The following is a 22,512-nucleotide window of genomic DNA, read 5'->3' as shown; positions in this document are numbered from 1 at the left end:
ATCCTTTTTCATATATTAAATATCTAATGGTAAAACTCAAATTGTATAAAGAAACGAAAGACCAAATACACAATAAACTCAAAAAACAAAGATGAATGTCATAGTGCAGTGGGAATCCTTTTTCATATATTAAATATCTAATGGTAAAACTAAAATTGTATAAAGAAAAGAAAGACAAAATACACAATAAACTCAAAAAACAAAGATAAATTTCATAGTGCTTTGGGAATCCTTTTTCATATATTAAATATCTAATGATAAAACTAAAATTGTATAAAGAAAAGAAAGACCAAATACACAATAAACTCAAAAAACAAAGATGAATGTCATAGTGCTTTGGGAATCCTTTTTCATATATTAAATATCTAATGATAAAACTAAAATTGTATAAAGAAAAGAAAGACCAAATATACAATAAACTCAAAAAACAAAGATGAATGTCATAGTGCTTTGGGAATCCTTTTTCATATATTAAATATGTATATGTTACACTTAAGATTGTATAGAGAGGGTAAACGGAAAAGACAGAAACAGATTCAAAACCTTAGAGAACAAAGGGATCCTTTTTTATATATGAAATATTTACTGGTGAAACTAAGATTGTATACAAATGATAAGAGAAAAATAGAAAGACAAAGGACAAAAAACTCAAAAATGCAAAGAGGAATGTTACTAACACTGGAAAGTGCCAATGCCATAGTGCTTTGGGGATCCTTTTTCATATATTAAATATTTATTGGTAAAGTAACATTGTATAAAGAAGAGAAAGAAAGACAAAATAGACACAAAACTCAAAAAACAAAGGGAGAGGGATGTTACTAACTTGGGAAAGTGGCAATGCCATAGTGCTTTGGGGATCCTTTTTCATATATTAAATATTTATTGGTAAAACTAAGATTGTATAAAGAAAAGAAAGACAAAATAGACAGAAAACAAAAAAAAAACAAAGGGGAATGTCATTGTGCAGTGGGAGTCCTTTTTCATATATTAAATATTTATTTGTTAGACTTACGAATGTATAGAAATGGCAAGAAAAAGATGGAAAGACAAAGGACACAAAACTCAAAAACACAAAGAGGAATGTTACTAACACTGGAAAGTGCCAATGCCATAGTGCTTTGGGGATCCTTTTTCATATATTAAATATTTATTGGTAAAGTAAGATTGTATAAAGAAGAAAAAGAAAGACAAAATAGACACAAAACTCAAAAAACAAAGAGGAGTGTTACTAACACTGGAAAGTGGCAATACCATGGTGCTTTGTGGAACCTTTTTCATATTTTAAATATTTATTAGTAAAACTAAGATTGTATAAAGAAGAGAAAGAAAGACAAAATAGACACAAAACTCAAAAAACAAAGGGGGATGTTACTAACTCAGGAAAAAGTGGCAATGCCATGGTGCTTTGTGGATCCTTTTTCATATATTAAATATTTATAGGCAAAACTAAGATTGTATAAAGAAAAGAAAGGCAAAATAAACAGGATACAAAAAAAACAAAGGGGAATTTCATAGTGCAGTGGGAGTCCTTTTTCATATGTTAAATATTTATTTGTTAGACTTAAGAATGTATAGAATGACAAGAAAAAGATGGAAAAACAAAGGACACAAAACTCAAAAACACAAAGAGGAATGTTACTAACACTGGAACGTACCAATGCCATAGTGCTTTGGGGATCCTTTTTCATATATTAAATATTTATTGGTAAACTAAAATTGTATAAAGAAGAGAAAGAAAAACAAAATAGATAGAAACCTCCAAAAAACAAAGGGGGTTTCATAGCGCAGTGGGAGTCCTTTTTCATATATTAAATATTTATTGGTAAAGTAAGATTGTATAAAGAAGAGAAAGAAAGACAAAATAGATACAAAACTCAAAAAACCAAGGGGGATGTCACTAACTCAGTAAATTGGCAATGCCTGGTGCTTTGTGGATTCTTTTTCATATATTAAATATTTATTGGTGAACTAAGGTTGTATAAAGAAGAGAAAGAAAAACAAAATAGACACAAAACTCAAAAAACTAAGAGGAATGTTACTAACACTGAAAGTGCCAATGTCATAGTGCTTTGGGGATCCTTTGTCATATATAAAATATTTATTGGTAAAGTAAGATTGTATAAAGAAGAGAAAGAGACAAAATAGACACAAAACTCAAAAAACAAAGGGCGATGTTACTAACTCAGGAAAGTGGCAATGCCATGGTGCTTTGTGGATCCTTTTTCATATATTAAATATTTATAGGCAAAACTAAGATTGTATAAAAAAAAGAAAGACAAAATAGAAAACTCCAAAAAACAAAGGGGAATTTCATAGTGCAGTGGGAGTCCTTTTTCATATATTAAATATTTATTTCTTAGACTTAAGAGTGTATAGAAATGACAAGAAAAAGATGGAAAGACAAAAGGACACAAAACTCAAAAAACAAAGGGGGATGTTAGTAACTCTGGAAAGTGGCAATGCCATAGTGCTTTGTGGATCCTTTTTCATACAGTGGGGATCGAAAGTTTGGGCACCCCAGCTAAAAATTGGTATTAATGTGCATAAAGAAGCCAAGAAAATATGGAAAAATCTCCAAAAGGCATCAAATTACAGATTAGACATTCTTATAATATGTCAACAAAAGTTAGATTTTATTTCCATCATTTACACTTTCAAAATAACAGAAAACAAAAAAATGGCGTCTGCAAAAGTTTGGGCACCCTGCAGAATTTATAGCATGCACTGCCCCCTTTGCCAAGCTGAGACCTGCCAGTGTCATGGATTGTTCTCAATCATCGTCTGGGAAGACCAGGTGATGTCAATCTCAAAGGTTTTAAATGCCCAGACTCATCTGACCTTGCCCCAACAATCAGCACCATGGGTTCTTCTAAGCAGTTGTCTAGAAAACTGAAACTGAAAATAGTTGACGCTCACAAAGCTGAAGAAGGCTATAAGAAGATAGCAAAGCGTTTTCAGATGTCAATATCCTCTGTTCGGAATGTAATTAAGAAATGGCAGTCATCAGGAACAGTGGAAGTTAAAGCAAGATCTGGAAGACCAAGAAAAATATCAGACAGAACAGCTCGCAGGATTGTGAGAAAAACAATTCAAAACCCACGTTTGACTGCACGATCCCTCCAGAAAGATCTGGCAGACACTGGAGTTGTGGTCCACTATTCCACTATAAAGAGATACTTGTACAAATATGGTCTTCATGGAAGAGTCATCAGAAGAAAACCTCTTCTACGTCCTCATCACAAAAATCATCGTTTGAACTTTGCAAATGAACATATAGACAAGCCTGATGCATTTTGGAAACAAGTTCTGTGGACCGATGAGGTTAAAATGGAACTTTTTGGCCGGAATGAGCAAAGGTACGTTTGGAGAAGAAGGGGCACAGAATTTAATGAAAAGAACCTCTGTCCAACTGTTAAGCATGGGGTTGGATCAATCATGCTTTGGGGTTGTGTTGCAGCCAGTGGCACAGGGAACATCTCACGAGTAGAAGGGAAAATGGATTCAATAAAATTTCTGCAAATTTTGGATGGTAACTTGAGGCCATCTGTGAAAAAGCTGAAGTTAAAGAGAGGATGGCTTCTACAAATGGATAATGATCCTAAACACACCTCGAAATCCACGGGGGATTACATCAAGAGGCGTAAGCTGAAGGTTTTGCCATGGCCTTCACAATCTCCTGACCTCAACATCATTGAAAATCTATGGATAGACCTTAAAAGAGCAGTGCGTGACAGACAGCCCAGAAATCTCAAAGAACTGGAAGACTTTTGTAAGGAAGAATGGGCAAAGATACCTCAAACAAGAATTGAAAGACTCTTGGCTGGCTACAAAAAGCGTTTACAAGCTGTGATACTTGCCAAAGGGGGCAGTACAAGATATTAACTCTGCAGGGGGCCCAAACTTTTGCAGACGCCATTTTTTTGTTTTCTGTTATTTTGAAAGTGTAAATGATGGAAATAAAATCTAACTTTTGTTGACATATTATAAGAATGTCTAATCTGTAATTTGATGCCTTTTGGAGATTTTTCCATCTTTCCTTGGCTTCTTTATGCACATTAATACACATTTTTAGCTGGGGTGCCCAAACTTTCGATCCCCACTGTACATTAAATATGTATTGGTAAAACTAAGATTGTATTAAGAAGAGAAAGAAAGAAAGACAAAATAGACAGAAAGCTCAAAAAAACAAAGGGGAATGTCATAGCGCAGTGGGAGTCCTTTTTCATATATAAACTATTTAATGGTAAAACTGAGAATGTATAAAGGAAAGAAAGACAAAATAGACACAAAACTAAAAAAAAACAAAGGGGAATGTTACTAACTCTGGCAAGTGGCAATGCCATGGTACTTTGTGGATCCTTTTTCATATATCAAATATTTATTGGTGAAACTAAGATTGCATAGAAAGGGCAAGAGAATGGTAGATAGAGAAAAGCACAAAACTCAAAAACACAAAGGGAAATGTTACAGAAATTGGCAATGCCATTGTGCCTTGGGAATCCTTTTTCATTTATGAAATAATTATTTGTAAAACTAGGAGGGTAGAAAGAGAAAAAAGTACACACAAATGGAATGGCAATGGAGTTTCAATTCTATCAATCAAGTAGGCTCAGCATCACATGTGCAAATGCAAAAGTAGCTTGCCTAGGAACGTCCACTCCTCCAGACTGACACCCACCCATCAAAACATGTTAATACTTGCATAACTCCTCCCAATAGCCATGCTTGCATCAGGACTGAGGGTTCTTGAGAGGAGTATTGAGGCAGGGTGGTGTGATGTTTTCAAGAAGCTATGTGCAGCACCCTGCCAGCCCCTCCCACCAGCCATGATCTGCCTGCACTGCAGGGAGAGACCTAGAGGCCCAGTGATGACATCACTGAGTGTAAAATAAGGTATCTAATGAAGACAGAAAGCTTTATTTTTATTATTATTATTATTATGTTGTTTGTAACCTTTTGTAAAATAACTGACTGTTCTGCACATCAGTACCTTCAAATCTTTTAAAAATCGTTCTTCACTCGCTGAAGCTTTGTGGTGTTTGGCCTTAAATGACTTCCGGTACTGATCTATTGTCTCCAACTGCTTGGATAAAACTGCAAAGAGAAAAAAAGATCAGAACAGATTCCACAACGCAGAAGATAAATGCATTCAAATGACATAACTAGTACCACATTTAAAGAAATTAAAACGTTCCAAAGTCTCCAGGGGCCTCTCTAGATGTAACCTCTAATTAGTAGTTTTGTAATTGTAGCAATTCTGTTTCTGAACCCAGGATTGGGCAGACCTCCATGAATGTTTTGGGGGTTTGTGACCCAGGATTGGGCAGACCTCCATGAATGGTTTGGGGGTCTGTGACCCAGGATTGGGCAGACCTCCATGAATGATTTGGGGGTTTGTGACCCAGGATTGGGCAGACCTTCATGAATGTTTTGGGGGTCTATGACCCAGACTTAGGCAGACCTCCATGAATGTTTTGGGGGTCTGTGACCCAGGATTGGGCAGACCTCCATGAATGTTTTGGAGGTCTGTGACCTAGGATTAAGCAGACCTCCATGAATGTTTTGGGGGTCTGTGACCCAGGATTGGGCAGACTTCCATGAATGTTTTGGAGGTCTGTGACCTAGGATTAAGCAGACCTCCATGAATGTTTTGGGGGTCTGTGACCCAGGATTGGGCAGACCTCCATGAATGTTTTGGGGGTCTGTGACCCAGGATTAAGCAGACCTCCATGAATGTTTTGGGGGTCTGTGACCCAGGATTGGGCAGACCTCCATGAATGTTTTAGGGGTCTGTGACCCAGGATTAGGCAGACCTCCATGAATGTTTTGGGGGTCTATGACCCAGACTTAGGCAGACCTCCATGAATGTTCTGGGGGTCTATGACCCAGACTTAGGCAGACCTCCATGAATGTTTTGGGGGTTTGTTACCCAGGATTGGGCAGACTTCCATGAATGTTTTGGGGGTCTGTGACCCAGGATTGGGCAGACTTCCATGAATGTTTTGGGGGTATGTGACCCAGGATTAAGCAGACCTCCATGAATGTTTTGGGGGTCTGTGACCCAGCATTGGGCAGACCTCCATGAATGTTTTGGGTGTCTGTGACCCAGGATTAAGCAGACCTCCATGAATGTTTTGGGGGTCTGTGACCCAGGATTGGGCAGACCTCCATGAATGTTTTAGGGGTCTGTGACCCAGGATTGGGCAGACCTCCATGAATGTTTGGGGGTCTGTGACCAATCCAAAGGTGCATTGTGTCTCTGCTCCGCCCTCAACACTACATCATCACGGTGCACACATATAAATCAGGAAGAGACATCCCGGTGGTATAGTGGAAACCATAATGGATCACGATGGCCAACGATGAACACTAATTACCCGTCTTTATATTTCAGCTTTTATGAAATCTATCTGGTAGTCTGATACCTTCACAAATCACCGTGATGTTTTATATGGAAGAGTATCAGAGGTCTACAATGTTTCCTTAATTAACTACTAGAGGAACTTCCAGTATAATTGGTGCTAATAAGTCATATTCTGTACCGCGTTCTTCCCCTGGGACGCGCAGATCGATGGCGAGTCGCTGTTAAGTGACCATCTCATCAGGCAAATGCTCTTCAAGGAGAATGCAGAAACCAAGTTTGCTCAATACTACCCGATGTCTGGTCTGGGTACGGAGAGATGAAGCTAAAGGCAGTTTGTTAGGACAGAAATTTGGAAACTATTTGTTTCGGAAGATGCAACGTTTTAGCAAACTGCAAAAAAAAAATAAATCCTAGCTTGCATCTGTCACAACCCGTCTCCAAACTTGCCAGCCGCGTCAAAGTCACCCCCCTCTAGATAGACCGGACTTTACCAAAATGGCAAATATTGAGATGCACCTAGAGGACACATAGTGCCAATATTGTGCCGGGTGAGAGCTACTGTACATCATGATGGGGGGGATGATGTAAAGGGGGCAAAGGACACTACTGTGGGGGGTGATGTGAAGGGGGCAAAGGACACTACTGTGGGGAGATGATGTGAAGGGGGCAAAGGACACTACTGTGGGGGGTGATGTGAAGGGGGCAAAGGACACTACAGTGGGGGGTGATGTGAACGGGGCAAAGGACACTACTGTGGGGGGATAATGTGAAGGGGGCAAAGGACACTACTGTGGGGGGTGATGTGAAGGGGGCAAAGGACACTACTGTGGGGGGATAATGTGAAGGTGGCAAAGGACACTGTGTGGGGGGTGATGTGAAGCGAAGAAAATGTCCCTACTGGGGGGAGGAGTACATTATTGTGGGGGGGGATGATGTGAAGGCGGCAAAAGACACTACTGTGGGGAGTGCTTTGAAAGGAGGACAAAGGATTCTACTGTGGGGGGCAGAGAATACTTCTGTAGGGGGTGATGTGAAGGGGGGCAAATTACCCTACTAGCAGAGTACATTGTTGTGGGAGAATGATGTGAGGGGGCAAAGGACACTACTGTGGAAAGAGATTTGAAAGGAGGACATAAGATTCTACTGTGGGAGGGGGGGGCAGAGAACACTTCTGTGGGGGGGTTATGTGAAGGGGGGGCAAATGACCCTACTGCGAGGGGGGGGACAGAGTACATTACTGTGGGGGGATGATGTGAAGGGGGCACAGGACCTTACTGTCTGGAGCGGAGGGCGGGAGGCAGCATAGTTCAGGAATGAGGGTGGGAGCAGGAGTTGACCGGCAGGTGATTGGTTGCTAGGACACACAGGGATCTTAACAACCAATCACCAGCTTGTTAATGTGAAAAGTTAACTCCGGCAGCTCCTGCCCTCTGTCCAGAACTACGCTGCCTCCTGCTGTCCGCTGTGCTGCACACCTGAATAGGTGAGAGCAGTAGAGGAGATTGCTCTATTCGTGTGTGTTGTGGGGGGGATGATGTGAAGAAAGCAGAGGGCACTACTGTGGGGCCGCAGAGTACTCTACTGTGGGGGGGGGGCAGAGGACACTACTTTGGGGGGAGGGGGCTGAGCACACTGCTGTGGGGGGATGATGAGAAAGAGGGCACAGGACACTGCTTTGGGAGCATAGAACTCTACTGTTGGGGGGTGAAGAGAAGGGACAGAGCACACTGCTATGGGGGTCAGAGGACAATACTGTGGGGAGTAGAGGACAATACTATGGGAGCATAGACCTCTACTGTTGGGGGGTGAAGAGAAGGGGGCAGAGCACACTGCTGTAGGGGTCAGAGGACAATACTGTGGAGAGCAGAGGACACTACTGTGGGGGACACAGGACACTGCTTTGGGAGCATAATGAAGAGTGAGCTGTAAGTCCCCGAAATGCGTTGTACAGTTGTGGCCAAAATTATTCAACCCCCACTGAAATTGAGTGTTTTGGCCAGTTTGACATTGCTTTTGATCATTCAGTCATCTTGCTTACATTTACATTAAAGAGGCACTTGTAGGTCAGACAAATATAACATAACAGTTATAATGAAATAACCACAAATGTCTTTTCTGTGCTCACAGCATTATCAGTTTTATTCAACCCCCAAGTGACATTCAATCTTAGTACTTAGTACAGCATCCTTTTACAGTTATAACAGCTTTTAAACGTGAAGCATAGCTTGACACAAGTGTCTTGCAGCGATCTACGGGTATCTTCGCCCATTCTTCATGGGCAAAGGCCTCCAGTTCAGTCACATTCTTAGGCTTGCGCACTGCAACTGCTTTCTTTAAGTCCCACCAGAGGTTCTCAATCGGATTTAAGTCTGGTGACTGCGATGGCCACTCCAAAATGTTCCAGCCTTTCCTCTGCAACCATGCTCTAGTGGACTTGGAGGTATGCTTGGGATCATTGTCCTGTTGAAAGGTCCAACGTCTCCCAAGCCTCAGGTGTGTGACGGACTGCATCACGTTTCCATCCAATATCTCCTGGTACTGAAGAGAATTCATGGTACCTTGCACACGCTGAAGCTTCCCTGTACCTGCAGAAGCAAAACAGCCCCAAAGCATGATTGACCCTCCACCATGCTTCACAGTAGGCAAGGTGTTCTTTTCATCATAGGCCTTGTTCTTCCTCCTCCAAACATAGCGTTGATCCATGGGCCCAAACAGTTCTAATTTTGTTTCATCAGTCCACAGAACACTATCCCACAACTTTTGTGGTTTGTCCACATGGCTTTTGGCATACTGCAGTCGACTCTTCTTATTCTTTGGAGACAGCAAGGGGGTACGCCTGGGAGTTCTGGCACGGAGGCCTTCATTACGCAGTGTGCGTCTTATTGTCTGGGCTGAAACTTCTGTACCCACATCTGACAAATCTTTTCTCAGTTCCTCAGCAGTCACACGGGGACTTCTCTCCACTCTACGCTTCAGGTAGCGCACAGCAGTCGAAGTCAGCATCTTCTTTCTGCCACGACCAGGTAGCGTTTCAACAGTGCCCTTTGCCTTGAATTTGCGAATGATGCTTCCTAAGGTGTCTCTTGGTATGTTTAACATCTTTGCAATCTTCTTATAGCCATTGCCCTTCCTGTGAAGAGAAATCACCTCTTCTCTTGTCTTCCTGGACCATTCTCTTGCCTTCACCATGTTTGTAACCACACCAGTAAATGTCTAGAAGGAGCTGAGTATCACAGTCATTTTAAAGCTGCCTAATTGGTGCTTATTATGCTTGATTGCTGCTCGGTGACATCCACAGGTGTTTTCAATACCTGATGGAAAGCACCTGTATGAACCTCTGTTCTTCAGAGTGGTAGTCTTTAAGGGGTTGAATAATTGTGGCAATGAAGAAACCACATAAGAACCATTTACTACTGTATTACATAAACAATTGATGTCATTTTAGTTGCATTTGGGTAGTTACAACGTCCTTGTAGGATTTGATTCTGAATACAATTCCAAATGTACACTATAGTCCCTAAACCCCTTTACAGCATTGGGGGTTGAATAATTTTGGCCACAACTGTATATATCCTGTTACCTGTAGTCCAGATAAATATACTTTACCCAGACATAGGACAAACCTATGGTGTTGTAATCCTGTGATATACTGTTCTGACACCTCCAGAAACCCTTGGGGATATGCCTGACACCCCTTGGCGATAGTAAAGGAAACTGGGAGCCCCCGAAGCGCATTTTATATATCCAGCGACCTGTTGTCATGATGTGTAAACTTTTACTAGACATAGTACAAATCTGTGGTGCTCTTATCCTTTTATACACTTTTCTAAACAATTTATTTTGCAGTTCCAGGAGCCCTTAAGAATACCCCTGCTGACAGAGGGCTGCCTTCAAGAATTATAGATTAAGCTATTATTCTACCTATTAGAAGGCTGAGGTTTGGTCACTGACCTCCATTATAAAGTAAAACTGAATTAAAGTCTGTGCCATTCCCCATGGAGGGTTGGGGAAGGTTGGCTCCTCCAGTAAACATTTGCTTTATTTTCAATTCTGTGTGTAGAATATAAAGGTTTTTGTTGATCCCTGGCCCTGGATGAAATCACAATGAGGTTCTGGATGGATCTTGAAGAAAGATCTGTATGGCCTCCCTCATGGTCAATGAAAAGCTTCACACTGGTATGGGCAGACTCACAAGTTTCGAGAGGCTGTCAGAATCTGGATCTGAACCCAGGACCTCTGCTGTGTCTGGCAATTGCTCTTCTTGCTGAGCCACCTGAGATCTCTTACACCAGGGGTCTCTAAACTTTCTAAAGAAGGGGCCAGTTTACTGTCCTTCAGAGTGTAGGGGGGCCAGACTGTGGTCAGTGGGAGTAGAAAATGAGCAGGGGTAAACAATGCCACATCTATTTTTAGGAATAATGCCCCATCATTGGTGTCAGTAGGAAGACGTATGCCCCTATTGGTGGTGTCAGTAGGACAAATAGTGCCCATCATTGGTTTCTGTGGTTTGAATAGTGCCCCATTGTTGGTGCCAGTGTCAAGAATCATGCCCCCATTGTTGGTGTCAGTAGAAGGAATAGTGTCAAATAAAGGGCCAGATAAAGGCAAGCAAAGGGCCGCAGTTTGGAGACCACTGTCTTAGTCAATCTTGCCTTGTACTCTTGTGCTCTCTCCATCCAATATCTTGCTCCTTTGCTTTATCTCCACTACCACTCATTATTGACCCTTGGCTTGTTCGTCCACTACAATTCCTCTTGATCCCAACCTGCAACCACTTGTTACCATCCCTTGGCTTGTCTCTCGACCACGCTTCCTCTTGATCCCAAACTCCAACCTTTGGCTTATTTAGTGCCTATGCTTCTGCTTGATCCTTACCTGTTATATCTGTTACTTGAGTCCGACATGCTCACCTCCTGGTGGAGCAATCCCGAGGACCGCACCCTGGTACTAACACGCAGCAAAACCCATCTCCACCATCAGAAGCTCTGGTGAATACCGGCTAGTTTTTAGACCCGGCACCTTGGGCGAGCCTGCGTCATCCTCAAGTGTGACCTGGTTGTGTTCCTATACAGCTGGTCGGTGGGAACCTCTACTGCTATAGCTACTGGTCTCCGAGCCTGACCCCTGACCGTGGCAGAGACCTTCTGTATCTATGTTACTAAAGGTTTGATTTGCACTGGAGAGTGCAAAATCTGGTACAGCTGTGCATGGTAGCCAATCAGCTTCTAACTTCAGCTGGTTCAATTAAGTTTTGACAAAATAAAAACTGGAAGCTGATTGGTTTCTGCACCAGATTTTGCACCCTCCAGTTTTAGTAAATCAACCCCTAAATATCGTATTAAAAATAAAGCGAAGGCACCGTTGGGCGGTCAAAGACATCCACGGACCTGTCAGGATTTCAATGGAGTTTCTCAATGGCTGCTGCCTAAATGCATTATTTTCAGACCAGCATTTTTCATTTTCGACCTCCTCACTCTCTAACCAAAGTTTCCCGATCCCAAGGCATTCCCTATGATGTCATTTATCCAGAAGGAAATGGTATACTTCTTTATGAGGCGCACATATTGCAACATTGTCTACTGACGTCATTCAGTAATGACATTATTTACCAGTAAGGATGTATAATAAAGGCAGATAATATGCAGAAGATGTAAATAGGAAGCTGGTTCATGCACTCTTTTGGCCAGAGGTCAGAGAGTGAGAAGACTGAGAGTACGCAGGTATGATACAGGACGATATAAGTGGACCCCAAAGTATTGCAATGGATTCCTTTCTGAGTTCAATTGCGCCGGCTGACCGGAATAAAGCCAGGATCGGCTTTGATCGGCTCTCCATGACCTGACATCACTTCCGGTTTCCTCAGAAGTAAACAGCACCATTTTTTAAAAATAAAATCATTCAGAAACGCAGATCTTAGTGTTTTTGAATGCTTTTAAGTGCAGAGGAGGGATTTGGGGTCTTATAGACCCCCAGATCTCGTCATAAAGATTGTAAGCTCGAAATAGCAGGGCCCTCGAACCCCTCGTGTATTGTATTGTTTCTGTCCTGTCTCATGTTCTGTCCCCCTCGCTACTGTACAGCGCTGAGCAAACCCTTTGGCGCTATATAAATACTATATAATAATAATAATAATAAAGAGTACCTGTCACATGCCTATTGCTGTTACAAGGATGTTTACATTTTAAAACACGACATGTTTGGTATCTATTTACTCGGTGTAATGTCATATTTTACCAAAAAATGGGTTATGCATTGTGCTTTTTTTGCAATAAAATTAGAAAAAGTTTATTTTTTCCCATAAAATTGCGTTTCAAAAACCGCTGCGCAAATACCGTGTTGCATAAAAAAATTTCAAAACCCACCAATTTATTTTCTAGGGCCTCTGCTTTAAAATATATATATATATATATATATATATATATATATATATATATATATAATGATTGGGGGTTATAAGTACTTTTCTAGCAAATAAAAACAAAAAGTGCCAAAAATGGCCCGGACTGCAAGTAGTGGTATGTCCAGTGTTTGATGTCTTCATCTTTTCTTGTGCTGTATAAAATGTTTGGTATGTATTTACTCAGCATAACGTCATATTTTATATTTTAAAAAAAAATGGGTTATGCATTGTGCTTTTTTTGCAATAAAATTAGAAAAGTTTATTTTTTTCCCATAAAATTGCGTTTGAAAAACCGCTGTGCAAATACCGTGTCGCATAAAAAAATTCAACACCCACCAATTCATTTCCTAGGGCCTCTGATTTAAAAATTGTGTATATATATATATATATATATATATATATATATACATACATATATATATATATATTATATATATATATAATATATATATATATATATATATATATATATATATATAAATGTTTGGGGGTTCTAAGTACTTTTCTAGCAAAAAAAAATGCTTTAATCTGCTTTAATATATATATATATATATATATATATATATGTAAATATATATATAATGTTTGGGGGCTCTAAGTGCTTTTCTATCAAAAAAAAATTGAACAAAAAGTGCTAAAAATGGCCTGGACTGGAAGTGTTGGTTTGTGCAGTGTTTGATGTCTTCATCTTTTCTTTTGCTGTATAAAACTTTGAAAATCAATAAAAATTCCTTAAAAAACTGGTGTAATAATATTATTAGATAAAATAACAGAACAATCACCAGACACAGAAAAAATGTAAAAATGAATAAAATGACTGCTGATCCTGCTGCCATTGCTCTCACTAATGCTAGTATTCATGATAATGCTAAAAAAAAAAAAATCATAACAATATATTTTTTTCTAAGAAAAACAGGCAGATATTTAAAACAGAAGGTTTGCAGTAAAGCGGAGCTAAATATATCCATCAGGTAATCAGGGTCATCTAAATCTCATGGATAAATAATGTGTTTTATCCCCTGAGTGTGACCTGATCTCTTCCTTCTGCTGCCTCTCTCTGGACTTTTACAAGATTAGGATGAAATCCGCAGAGAGGAAACGCACGATCTTAAGTGGCGTCATTTCTGTTATCAGTAGCTAGGACGTGTGAATTCGGCAGATACTAAAAAAAAATCTTGACTAGCACAAAAAAAAATTATATTTTTTTTTTGCAATCAAATTTTTATTTGGTTTCACAGTATTTTTTTTGATACAACACAGCTTTGAGGAATGCATTCATTGCAGCATCATTTTCATTTACATGCTATATAATTAATGAGGACTATGAAGAATGCAGTATGAAAAAAATACAAAGCTTTTAAGGGTAACTCCACTTTTGTGGGAAAAAAATAGCAAATAAAATAAAAAACAGTACAGCACATACAATTGTGACCCGAGTCATATTGTAAATTCATTTTTTTTTAAATTACATTTCCTTTTCAATCTACAGCGCTGTAATTTTCTGTAAAATGCAATGCAATATGGCTACCTGGAGGTGTTCTGTACACAGAATGCCCCCTAGAAACATCATTTCCAGCTTGTGTGATTGGCTGTAAGATACAAGTCAGATTTCAGGCATCCCCTGCAACAAAAATTTCATTTTTGGTGAGGTACTCCCAATAGGAAATTACGTCTAAAGGGATGCAGACCCTGCCATTTTTTTGGTGAGGTACTTCCCAATAGGAAATCACATCTAAAGGGATGCAGACCCTGCCATTTTTTTGGTGAGGTACTTCCAATAGGAAATCACGTCTAAAGGGATGCAGACCCTGACATTTTTTTTTGATGAGGTACTCCCAATAGGAAATCACATCTAAAGGGATGCAGACCCTGACATTTTTTTTTGATGAGGTACTCCCAATAGGAAATCACATCTAAAGGGATGCAGACCCTTTTTTTTTTTTGGTGAGGTACTCCCAATAGGAAATCACGTCTAAAGGGATGCAGACCCTGACATTTTTTTTTGGTGAGGTACTCCCAATAGGAAATCACATCTAAAGGGATGCAGACCCTGAAATTTTTTTTTGGTGAGGTACACCCAATAAGAAATCATGTCTAAAGGGATGCAGACCCTGTAATTTTTTTTGGTCAGATACTCCCAATAGGAAATCACGTCTAAAGGGATACAGACCCTGAAAATTGTTTTTGGTCAGATACTCCCAATAGGAAATCACGTCTGAAGGGATACAGACCCTGAAAATTGTTTTTGGTGAGGTAATCCCAATAGGAAATCACGTCTAAAGGGATGCAGACCCGCAATTTTCTGCATTAGAGCCCTGCTGATGCAGCAGCTGATTGATAATTATGAAGTCCCTCCCATATAGCATCACTCTGCACATGGACACAGACAAACAAACAGCTATTTCTCCAGAATAACAAAAGGAAGGAATCTGCAACAAAGTTTGTTAAAATCCTCATAATGTACATTAAACAGCCAAAGGGGAGAATTTGTTTTTCTCAACAAAAGTGGAGTTACTCTAACCGGTTGCCTACCACAGGTAGCCGAATGACAGCTGCACTGCGGCCAGACAGTTCTGGGAGGCTGTCATACGACGTCCTCCCAGAACGTATCCACCTGCGCATCCCCGGGGCGCACCTGGCGATCTCCATAATCGATGTGTCCTACGTACACAGCTGATCATGTGATGTGGTAAAAGGCCAATCACAGCGGCCTTTTACCACATGATCAGCCATGTCCAATGACACGCTTATCACCGTGAAATGCAATTGCCGGTTCTTGGCTGCACTTTCCTCACGCTGTCAGAGCATGAGGAAAGTACTACCGAGAACTGGCAGTTGTCAGAGCAGGGATAGGCACCGATTATCAGTGCCCTGATGATCGGTGCCCAGCAGTGCCACCCAGCAGTGCCACCCATTTGTGCCCAGCAATGCCACCCACCTGTGCCCAGAAGTGCCACCCACCTGTGCCCATCAGTGCCCACCAGTGTCACCCACCAGTGCCCATCAGTGCAGCCCAGCAATGCCACCAGTCAGTGCCCAGCAGTGTCACTTATCAATGCCGACTATTAGTACCCATCATTCGTGCCAGCTCATCAGTGCCACCGATCAGTGCTGCCTATCAGCGCCACCTCATTAGTGCTGCCTATCAGTGCCACCTCATTAGTGCTGCATATCAGTGCCGACTATCAGTGCCCATCATCAGTGCCAGCTCATTAGTACCACCGATCAGTGCCGCCTATCAGTGCCACCTCATTAGTGCCGCCTATCAGTGCCGCCTATCAGTGCTGCCTATCAGTGCCGCCTATCAGTGCCACCTCATTAGTGCTGCCTATCAGTGCCGCCTCATTAGTGCTGCCTATCGGTGCCACCTCATTAGTGCTGCCTATCAGTGCCGCCTATCAGTGCTGCTTATCAGTGCCACCTCATTAGTGCTGCCTATCAGTGCCGCCTCATTAGTGCTGCCTATCGGTGCCACCTCATTAGTGCTGCCTATCAGTGCCGCCTATCAGTGCTGCTTATCAGTGCCACCTCATTAGTGCTGCCTATCAGTGCCGCCTCATTAGTGCTGCCTATCGGTGCCACCTCATTAGTGCTGCCTATCAGTGCCGCCTATCAGTGCTGCCTATCAGTGCCACCTCATTAGTGCTGCCTATCAGTGCCGCCTCATTAGTGCTGCCTATCAGTGCCACCTCATTAGTGCTGCCTATCAGTGCCACCTATCAGTGCCCATGAGTGCTGCCAATCAATGCAGCCTCATCAACGCACATCAGTGAAGGAGAAAAATTACCTGTTTGCAAAATTTTATAATAGAAACAAGGAAACTTTTTTTTTTTTGCTCTTTTTTTGTTTATAGCGCAAAAAAAATAAAACACACAACGGTGAGTAAATACCACTAAAAGAAAGCTCTATTTGTGAGAAAAATGTATAAACATTTTATATGAGTACAATGTTGCATGACCGTGCAATTGTCATTCAAAGTGCAACAGCACTGAAAGTTGAAAATTAGCCTGGTAAGGAAGGGGATAGAAGTGCCCGGGAGGTGAGGGGTTAAAGAAGACATGTAATCATGTAAATAAAAACAATATGATTTATAAATTAAAAAAAAAAAACAGGCAGATATTTAAAACACAATTTACATCTAAAAAAAAAAAACCTACCTAACCCAGTTCTATATTTATTTTAAAAAATCCTTAAAGAATAATTCCCGGTATGGATATTTTTCTATAACAATGTTTATTTTTAGGTAGTTACACTGGTCTAGCTTGGACCATAGGAAGTATGTTTGTTCCATAGCTGTGGGATCCTTGTAAGAGGCACAGCTACTACACCACTACTACAGCGATCCCCACTGGATTCCTGGTCCTGTGCTGAAGCTGCTGCCCGGCTGCATTGTGAATACAAAAGTTTAGCCGCTTGGCAAGGGCGCCATTTTGAAATAGCTTGAATTTGTTCAATAGGTACAAAGCCTTCTTTGATTGGATGAAGTAGAGAGGCGGGGTGGTGACGTCCAATGATAGACTTCACCATTACATCATTCAAAGATTGTCGATTAAAAAAAGCAATGATACTAATGACACCATATTACAGTCTATCATGCCAGCAACAGAGGTTAAAGTTGGGAACAGGGGCAGACTGACAACTCATGGGGCCCCCAGGCATAAGGGGATCATGGGGCCCCTGTGTCCTCGCCCACACTCAAACCAAACCCAAAAAAGCCTCTGAAAGATACCAGGGGCATCTCACGGGGCTCTTCACTGACCCCGGCCCTCGGGCAGCGCCCGAGTTTCCGAATGGTCAGTCCGCCCCCGGTTGGGAATACAATCCTGAAATTGCATGCCACTAACAAAATAAACAGAGGAGCTTTTCATCCTCAAAAACTCAAACTGAGCAGCTGAAATTAAATTTGTTCTACTCAGTCTGAAACATCTGATGTCTTAACAACTTGTGTGGCAATTTATATTCACTTTTGCAATTATGCAGGAAAAAAAAAACTTAATGGCAAAATGATAATAATAACAAATAATAAGTCTAATAGTATTTAAAAAATATAATAATATTAATAATAATAATAATAACACTAATTAAAATATAATTTATATCAAAATGGCAGCATCTACAACATGAACCTTTATACTTGACATTATTAAATCTTCAGTGGAACTCAACCACATAACCAATCATCTACACAATTGGACCGAGTTGTTTCAGCTGTTATTGGCTTTAGTTATAGTCATAATTGTTGTTATTATTATTAATAATAATAATAATAATAATATTGTTATTATTATTATAGTTTAATATTTTACTTTAAAAATACTATTAGACATTTATTATTACTAGTAGTGGTAGAATTATTATTAATACTATTTTTATTACAAATTAAAAATGTAGTTATTTTATATTCTAATTTAAACACACTAACTTAATAAGGTCTATGACAAAGTCTAATAGTGTGTTTAATTTAGAATATAAAATAACTCCATTTTTAATTTTTAATAATAATAGTATTAATAATAATTCTACCACTACTAGTAATAATAAATGTCTAATAGTATTTTTAAAGTAAAATATACAAATAAAATATTAAACTATAATTTGTCATAGACCTTATTAAGTATTACTATTAGTAGTGGTACAAGCATTATTGTTGTTAATATTATTATTCCTTTTCTTCTTCTTATTATTAATACAATTGAAAATTTAATTATTTTACATTCTAATTTAAAAAATACTATTAATCACATGGATCGTCGTCACATTTGTGATGTGGTTTTTCTTCTGTTTATCTACTTGTTTTCATTTTCTCTCATGCCCTGTATTGTTAATCTGTTGAAGATGTAATAAAGACAAATTTGCCTTTAAAAAATACTATTAGATTTTGTCATGACTTTTCCCATGTAACCCTACATTATAACAATAATAATCTTTACTACGCAGGTTATCCCCCCTTCAGTCTATTATGAATGCTGCTAGACTCATACACCTTACCAACCGATCAGCGACTGCTGCCCCTCTCTGCCAATCCCTTCACTGCCTTCCACTAACCCAATGTATAAAATTCAAAATACTAACCACAGCTTACAAAGCCATCCACAACACTGCCCCTGGCTACATCACCAACCTCATCCAGAGATATCGCCCAAATCGCCTACTCTGCTCCTCCCAAGACATCTTGCTCTCTAGATCCCTCGTCACCTTCTCCCACACACACTTCCAGGATTTCTCCGGAGCCTCTCCTATCCTCTGGAACTCCCTACCCCATTATGTCTGGTCAGCCCCCACCCTGTCTGCCTTGATGCAATCTTTGAACATTCATTTATTCAGGGAAGCCTGAGCCACCTCCATCAGAACATCACCTACAGCTATCACCTTTTGTACCACCTCCCCCTTCCTTTAGATTGTAAGCTCCACGAGCCGGGCCCTCCTATTCCTTCTATACTGAAATGTATGGTTGCTGTACTGTCCCCCTTTGTATTGTACAGCGCTGTGCAAACTGTTGGCGCCATATAAATCCTGTAGAATTATTATCATTATTTAAAATGAATTAAAAATCATTATTATTTTGATATTTTCATTTTAAAAATAAAATTAGACTCTTTTGCGACTCTCCCCATTTAAAGCCTGTATTATTTATTATTATTTATTTATTATTATTATTATTTATTATTTTTGTTATTATTAATATTTTATTGTTTTTACTATTCTGCCATTTTAAGGAACCTGAGAATGTTTTTTCTTCTAAATGACTATTCATTGGAGAACAAAGCGAAAACAATCTCTCCTTCAAAGATGAAAAACTACCCACTTGAGAATGGTAAGGGTATTTTATTTCTTTTTTTTTTTTTGCCCTGGATAGTTGCCAGAACTAATTCACAAGCCATCCGAATTTACGTACCGTCTACCTCAGCGTTGAGACCTTTGACGGAAGCTGGACAAGAAATGAACACGGAGAGGAGTATTAGATCAATGCTCTCTGGACCTGGCATCAGATTTTATGAATGTGATTGAATAATGTTCCTTTTATCTGCTCACCACCAGGAACGGCTTCAAATTCTGTCAACTCCTGGAAAAATTTCGCCAAATCAGGCTCCTGTAACAGGATCTGTTCCACAAGGGCATGCATCAAGGTGAACCTCTTCTCTTTGCTAGCGAGCTGGGCCATCTACCGGTAGAAGAGAATCATCATTGACAGAGCAGGCTATCAATCTATGAGCCACACAAGTATTGGAGAAGACTGGGCCTATCAGTTATTGCTCAACATGACAGATAAAACACTTCCATCTGGCATTCCTATACCCTCAGAGGATCTCTTTTTGCATGCGGTGTGTTCAAAGAGACATGGAAGGATGAGAATTTTGAACTAAAGAACTTTAAATACTATTCACACAATAATACAGAGGAATAAAACATGGAAATGGAATAAAACATGAACGTTGAAGAGTTATTGACATAACGGAAGCCATATTCACGAGTCAGGCTTACAACTTATCGAATAAAAAGATAATTCAATGACAGATACAATAAGGATCAACAGAGAGGATTCTTGTGAAGGAGGGAGGAAGTAATCTTGCAATTTTTCAATAGAAAATTAAAGGGAGTTTGTTACCTTGTCTTATAAAATTGTGGTACCCTCAACTGAACCCCCAAAAGGGGCGACAACTAGACATGTGTAAGGGACCGCCCGGCGGTACTACTAGCACTCCACTGAATAGGCGTCCCCAGCGCACGGAGTCTAAGTCCCAGGGTGCTTGTTCACCAGGGCCCCTGATGGTGGGGATGGACTTGGAGCTCCCTGAGACCAGGTCGTGACTACCGGGTGCGTCCGTCAGTGGTAGTAGTATGCGCAAGGGGCTCCCACGGGGAAGAGTCTGATGTGAGGAGGTCAGAAGACCCCACTGCACGGGATGGATGGATGGATGAGCAGGGTCAGACGGGCCGGGTCGGTAACAGAGAGGGCGGCAAGGTACAAGGCAGCGGGCATAGAATGGTCGGGTCACACGCCAGGTCAGCAACAGCAGGTCAAATCCAATAGGGGGCATTCAGGAGAGAGGTCAGGCAAAGCAAGGGTCAGAGTAGGAGAAAACAGCAAGGTCAGGTACAATCCGGGTCAATAACTTACAGGGTACAGGTTCACAGGATACAGGATGCAGGAAAGACCAGAAGGCACTGAATGACAGCTCAGGGTCGTTTAAATATCCCGCCCTGCGCTGCCATTGGTGCCCAGCGGGCGGCCGCGGCTTCTACTGCGCATGCGCGAACTCGAACGCCGCGGCCGGCCCGGACCCAGTGCTCGAGTCCCTGCGCCAGGCGGCATACTGCGCCTGCGCCGGGACCAACGCGGCGGGGATCGAGGGGATCCCTGACATTGCCCCCCCCCTACGGGCAACCTCCGGATGCCCACCCGATCTCTCCACCACGGGTGATCGCGAAAGAACCTCCGGACAAGTCTGGGTGCATGGACATTATGGGCTGGTTCCCAAGAATTGTCCTCAGGACCATAGCCCTTCCATTTGATAAGGAATTGGGTCTGGCCTCCCCTCCTTCGACACTTCAGGATTGTTTCAACCTCAAATTCTTCTTCTCCTTCGACCGTTACCGCTTCCGGGGGTCTAGATTCCCGGTCAGGGAAGGCATCTGGGACCACAGGCTTCAGAAGGGACACATGAAAGACCGGGTGGATCTTGAGCGTGTCAGGGAGGGCGAGTTCATAGGCTACTTCGTTAACCATCCGTTTAATGCAGAAGGGGCCTATAAATTTGGGTCCCAATTTCTTCGATGGGCAAAGCATCTTTAGATTGGACGTCGCCAGCCAAACCTTCTCCCCAGGCCGCAATACCAGATCTCCTCTCCGTTTCCTGTTGAATGCTTTCCTGTAGTCTTCCTGGGCCCGACTGATGGCCACTTGAAGCTTCTCATTGTTCGCAGCGAAGAACGTTACCACATCTTGTGTTGCTGGTACTGGGCATTCCGACACCAAATCCGGGAGGAAGACTGGGTGAAAGCCATAGTTGGCGAAGAACGGGGACTGCCCTGTTGCTGAGTGGCGGGCGTTGTTATACGCAAATTCCGCTAAAGGAAGAAGTGGCAGCCAGTCATCTTGAGTAAATGAGGTATAGCATCTCAAATATTGCTCTAAGGTCTGATTGGTCCTTTCGGTTTGACCGTTAGTTTGAGGGTGGAACGCAGAAGAGAGAGATAATTTGATGTCCAGGGCTTTGCACAGTGCTCTCCAGAATCTGGACGTGAACTGGACCCCTCGGTCCGAGACAATGTCTTCGGGGACCCCATGCAACCTGACTACCTCACGAATGAAGACTCGCGCGGTCTCGGCCGCCGAGGGGGTCTTCTTCAACGGGATGAAGTGGGCCATCTTGGACAAGCGGTCCACGACTACCAGGATTGCCGTGTGGTCTCGGGATGGCGGAAGCTCGACTATAAAGTCTAGTGAGATCTTTTGCCAAGGCCGTTCAGGAATAGGTAAGGGTCGCAGCAGACCCCAAACCTTGTTTCTTGAGGGCTTGTTCTTCTGGCAGGTGACACAGGACCTGACATAGCCCTTACAATCTTTAGCCATGTCTGGCCACCAGAATGAGCGTCGGAGAAGTTCCAGGGTCTTTTCTGGGCCAAAGTGCCCCGCCATTGGGTGGTCGTGGCAATGCCCCAAGACCAGGGTTCGAGCTTCTTCCGGCACCACAATTCGATCTTCCCTCCATAGGAGTCCCCCCTTGTTCTGGAGTGGCCCTCCGCC

General features: G+C 41.6%; 1 protein-coding gene across 1 annotated transcript in view; it reads right to left on the bottom strand.

Moving 5' to 3' along the window:
* Positions 1–22,512, bottom strand: part of LOC149432926 (uncharacterized) — a 123,695-nt gene that overhangs the window by 10,974 nt on the left and 90,209 nt on the right. Inside the window, exons 13-15 of the mRNA XM_089664801.1 lie at positions 19,797–19,926; positions 19,660–19,692; positions 4,991–5,094 (exon numbers count right to left, since the gene is read on the bottom strand). Of these exons, the coding sequence (XP_089520927.1) occupies positions 4,991–5,094; positions 19,660–19,692; positions 19,797–19,926 (267 nt within the window). The remainder of the gene's footprint in view (positions 1–4,990; positions 5,095–19,659; positions 19,693–19,796; positions 19,927–22,512) is intronic.

The sequence above is a fragment of the Staurois parvus genome, unplaced genomic scaffold (assembly GCF_062004578.1).
Source record: "Staurois parvus isolate SC_StPar_1 unplaced genomic scaffold, SC_StPar_1.0 ptg002046l, whole genome shotgun sequence".
NCBI lineage: Eukaryota > Metazoa > Chordata > Amphibia > Anura > Ranidae > Staurois > Staurois parvus.
Note: the sequence above shows the minus strand (reverse complement) of the source record. Positions and strands in the feature narration are given on the sequence as shown.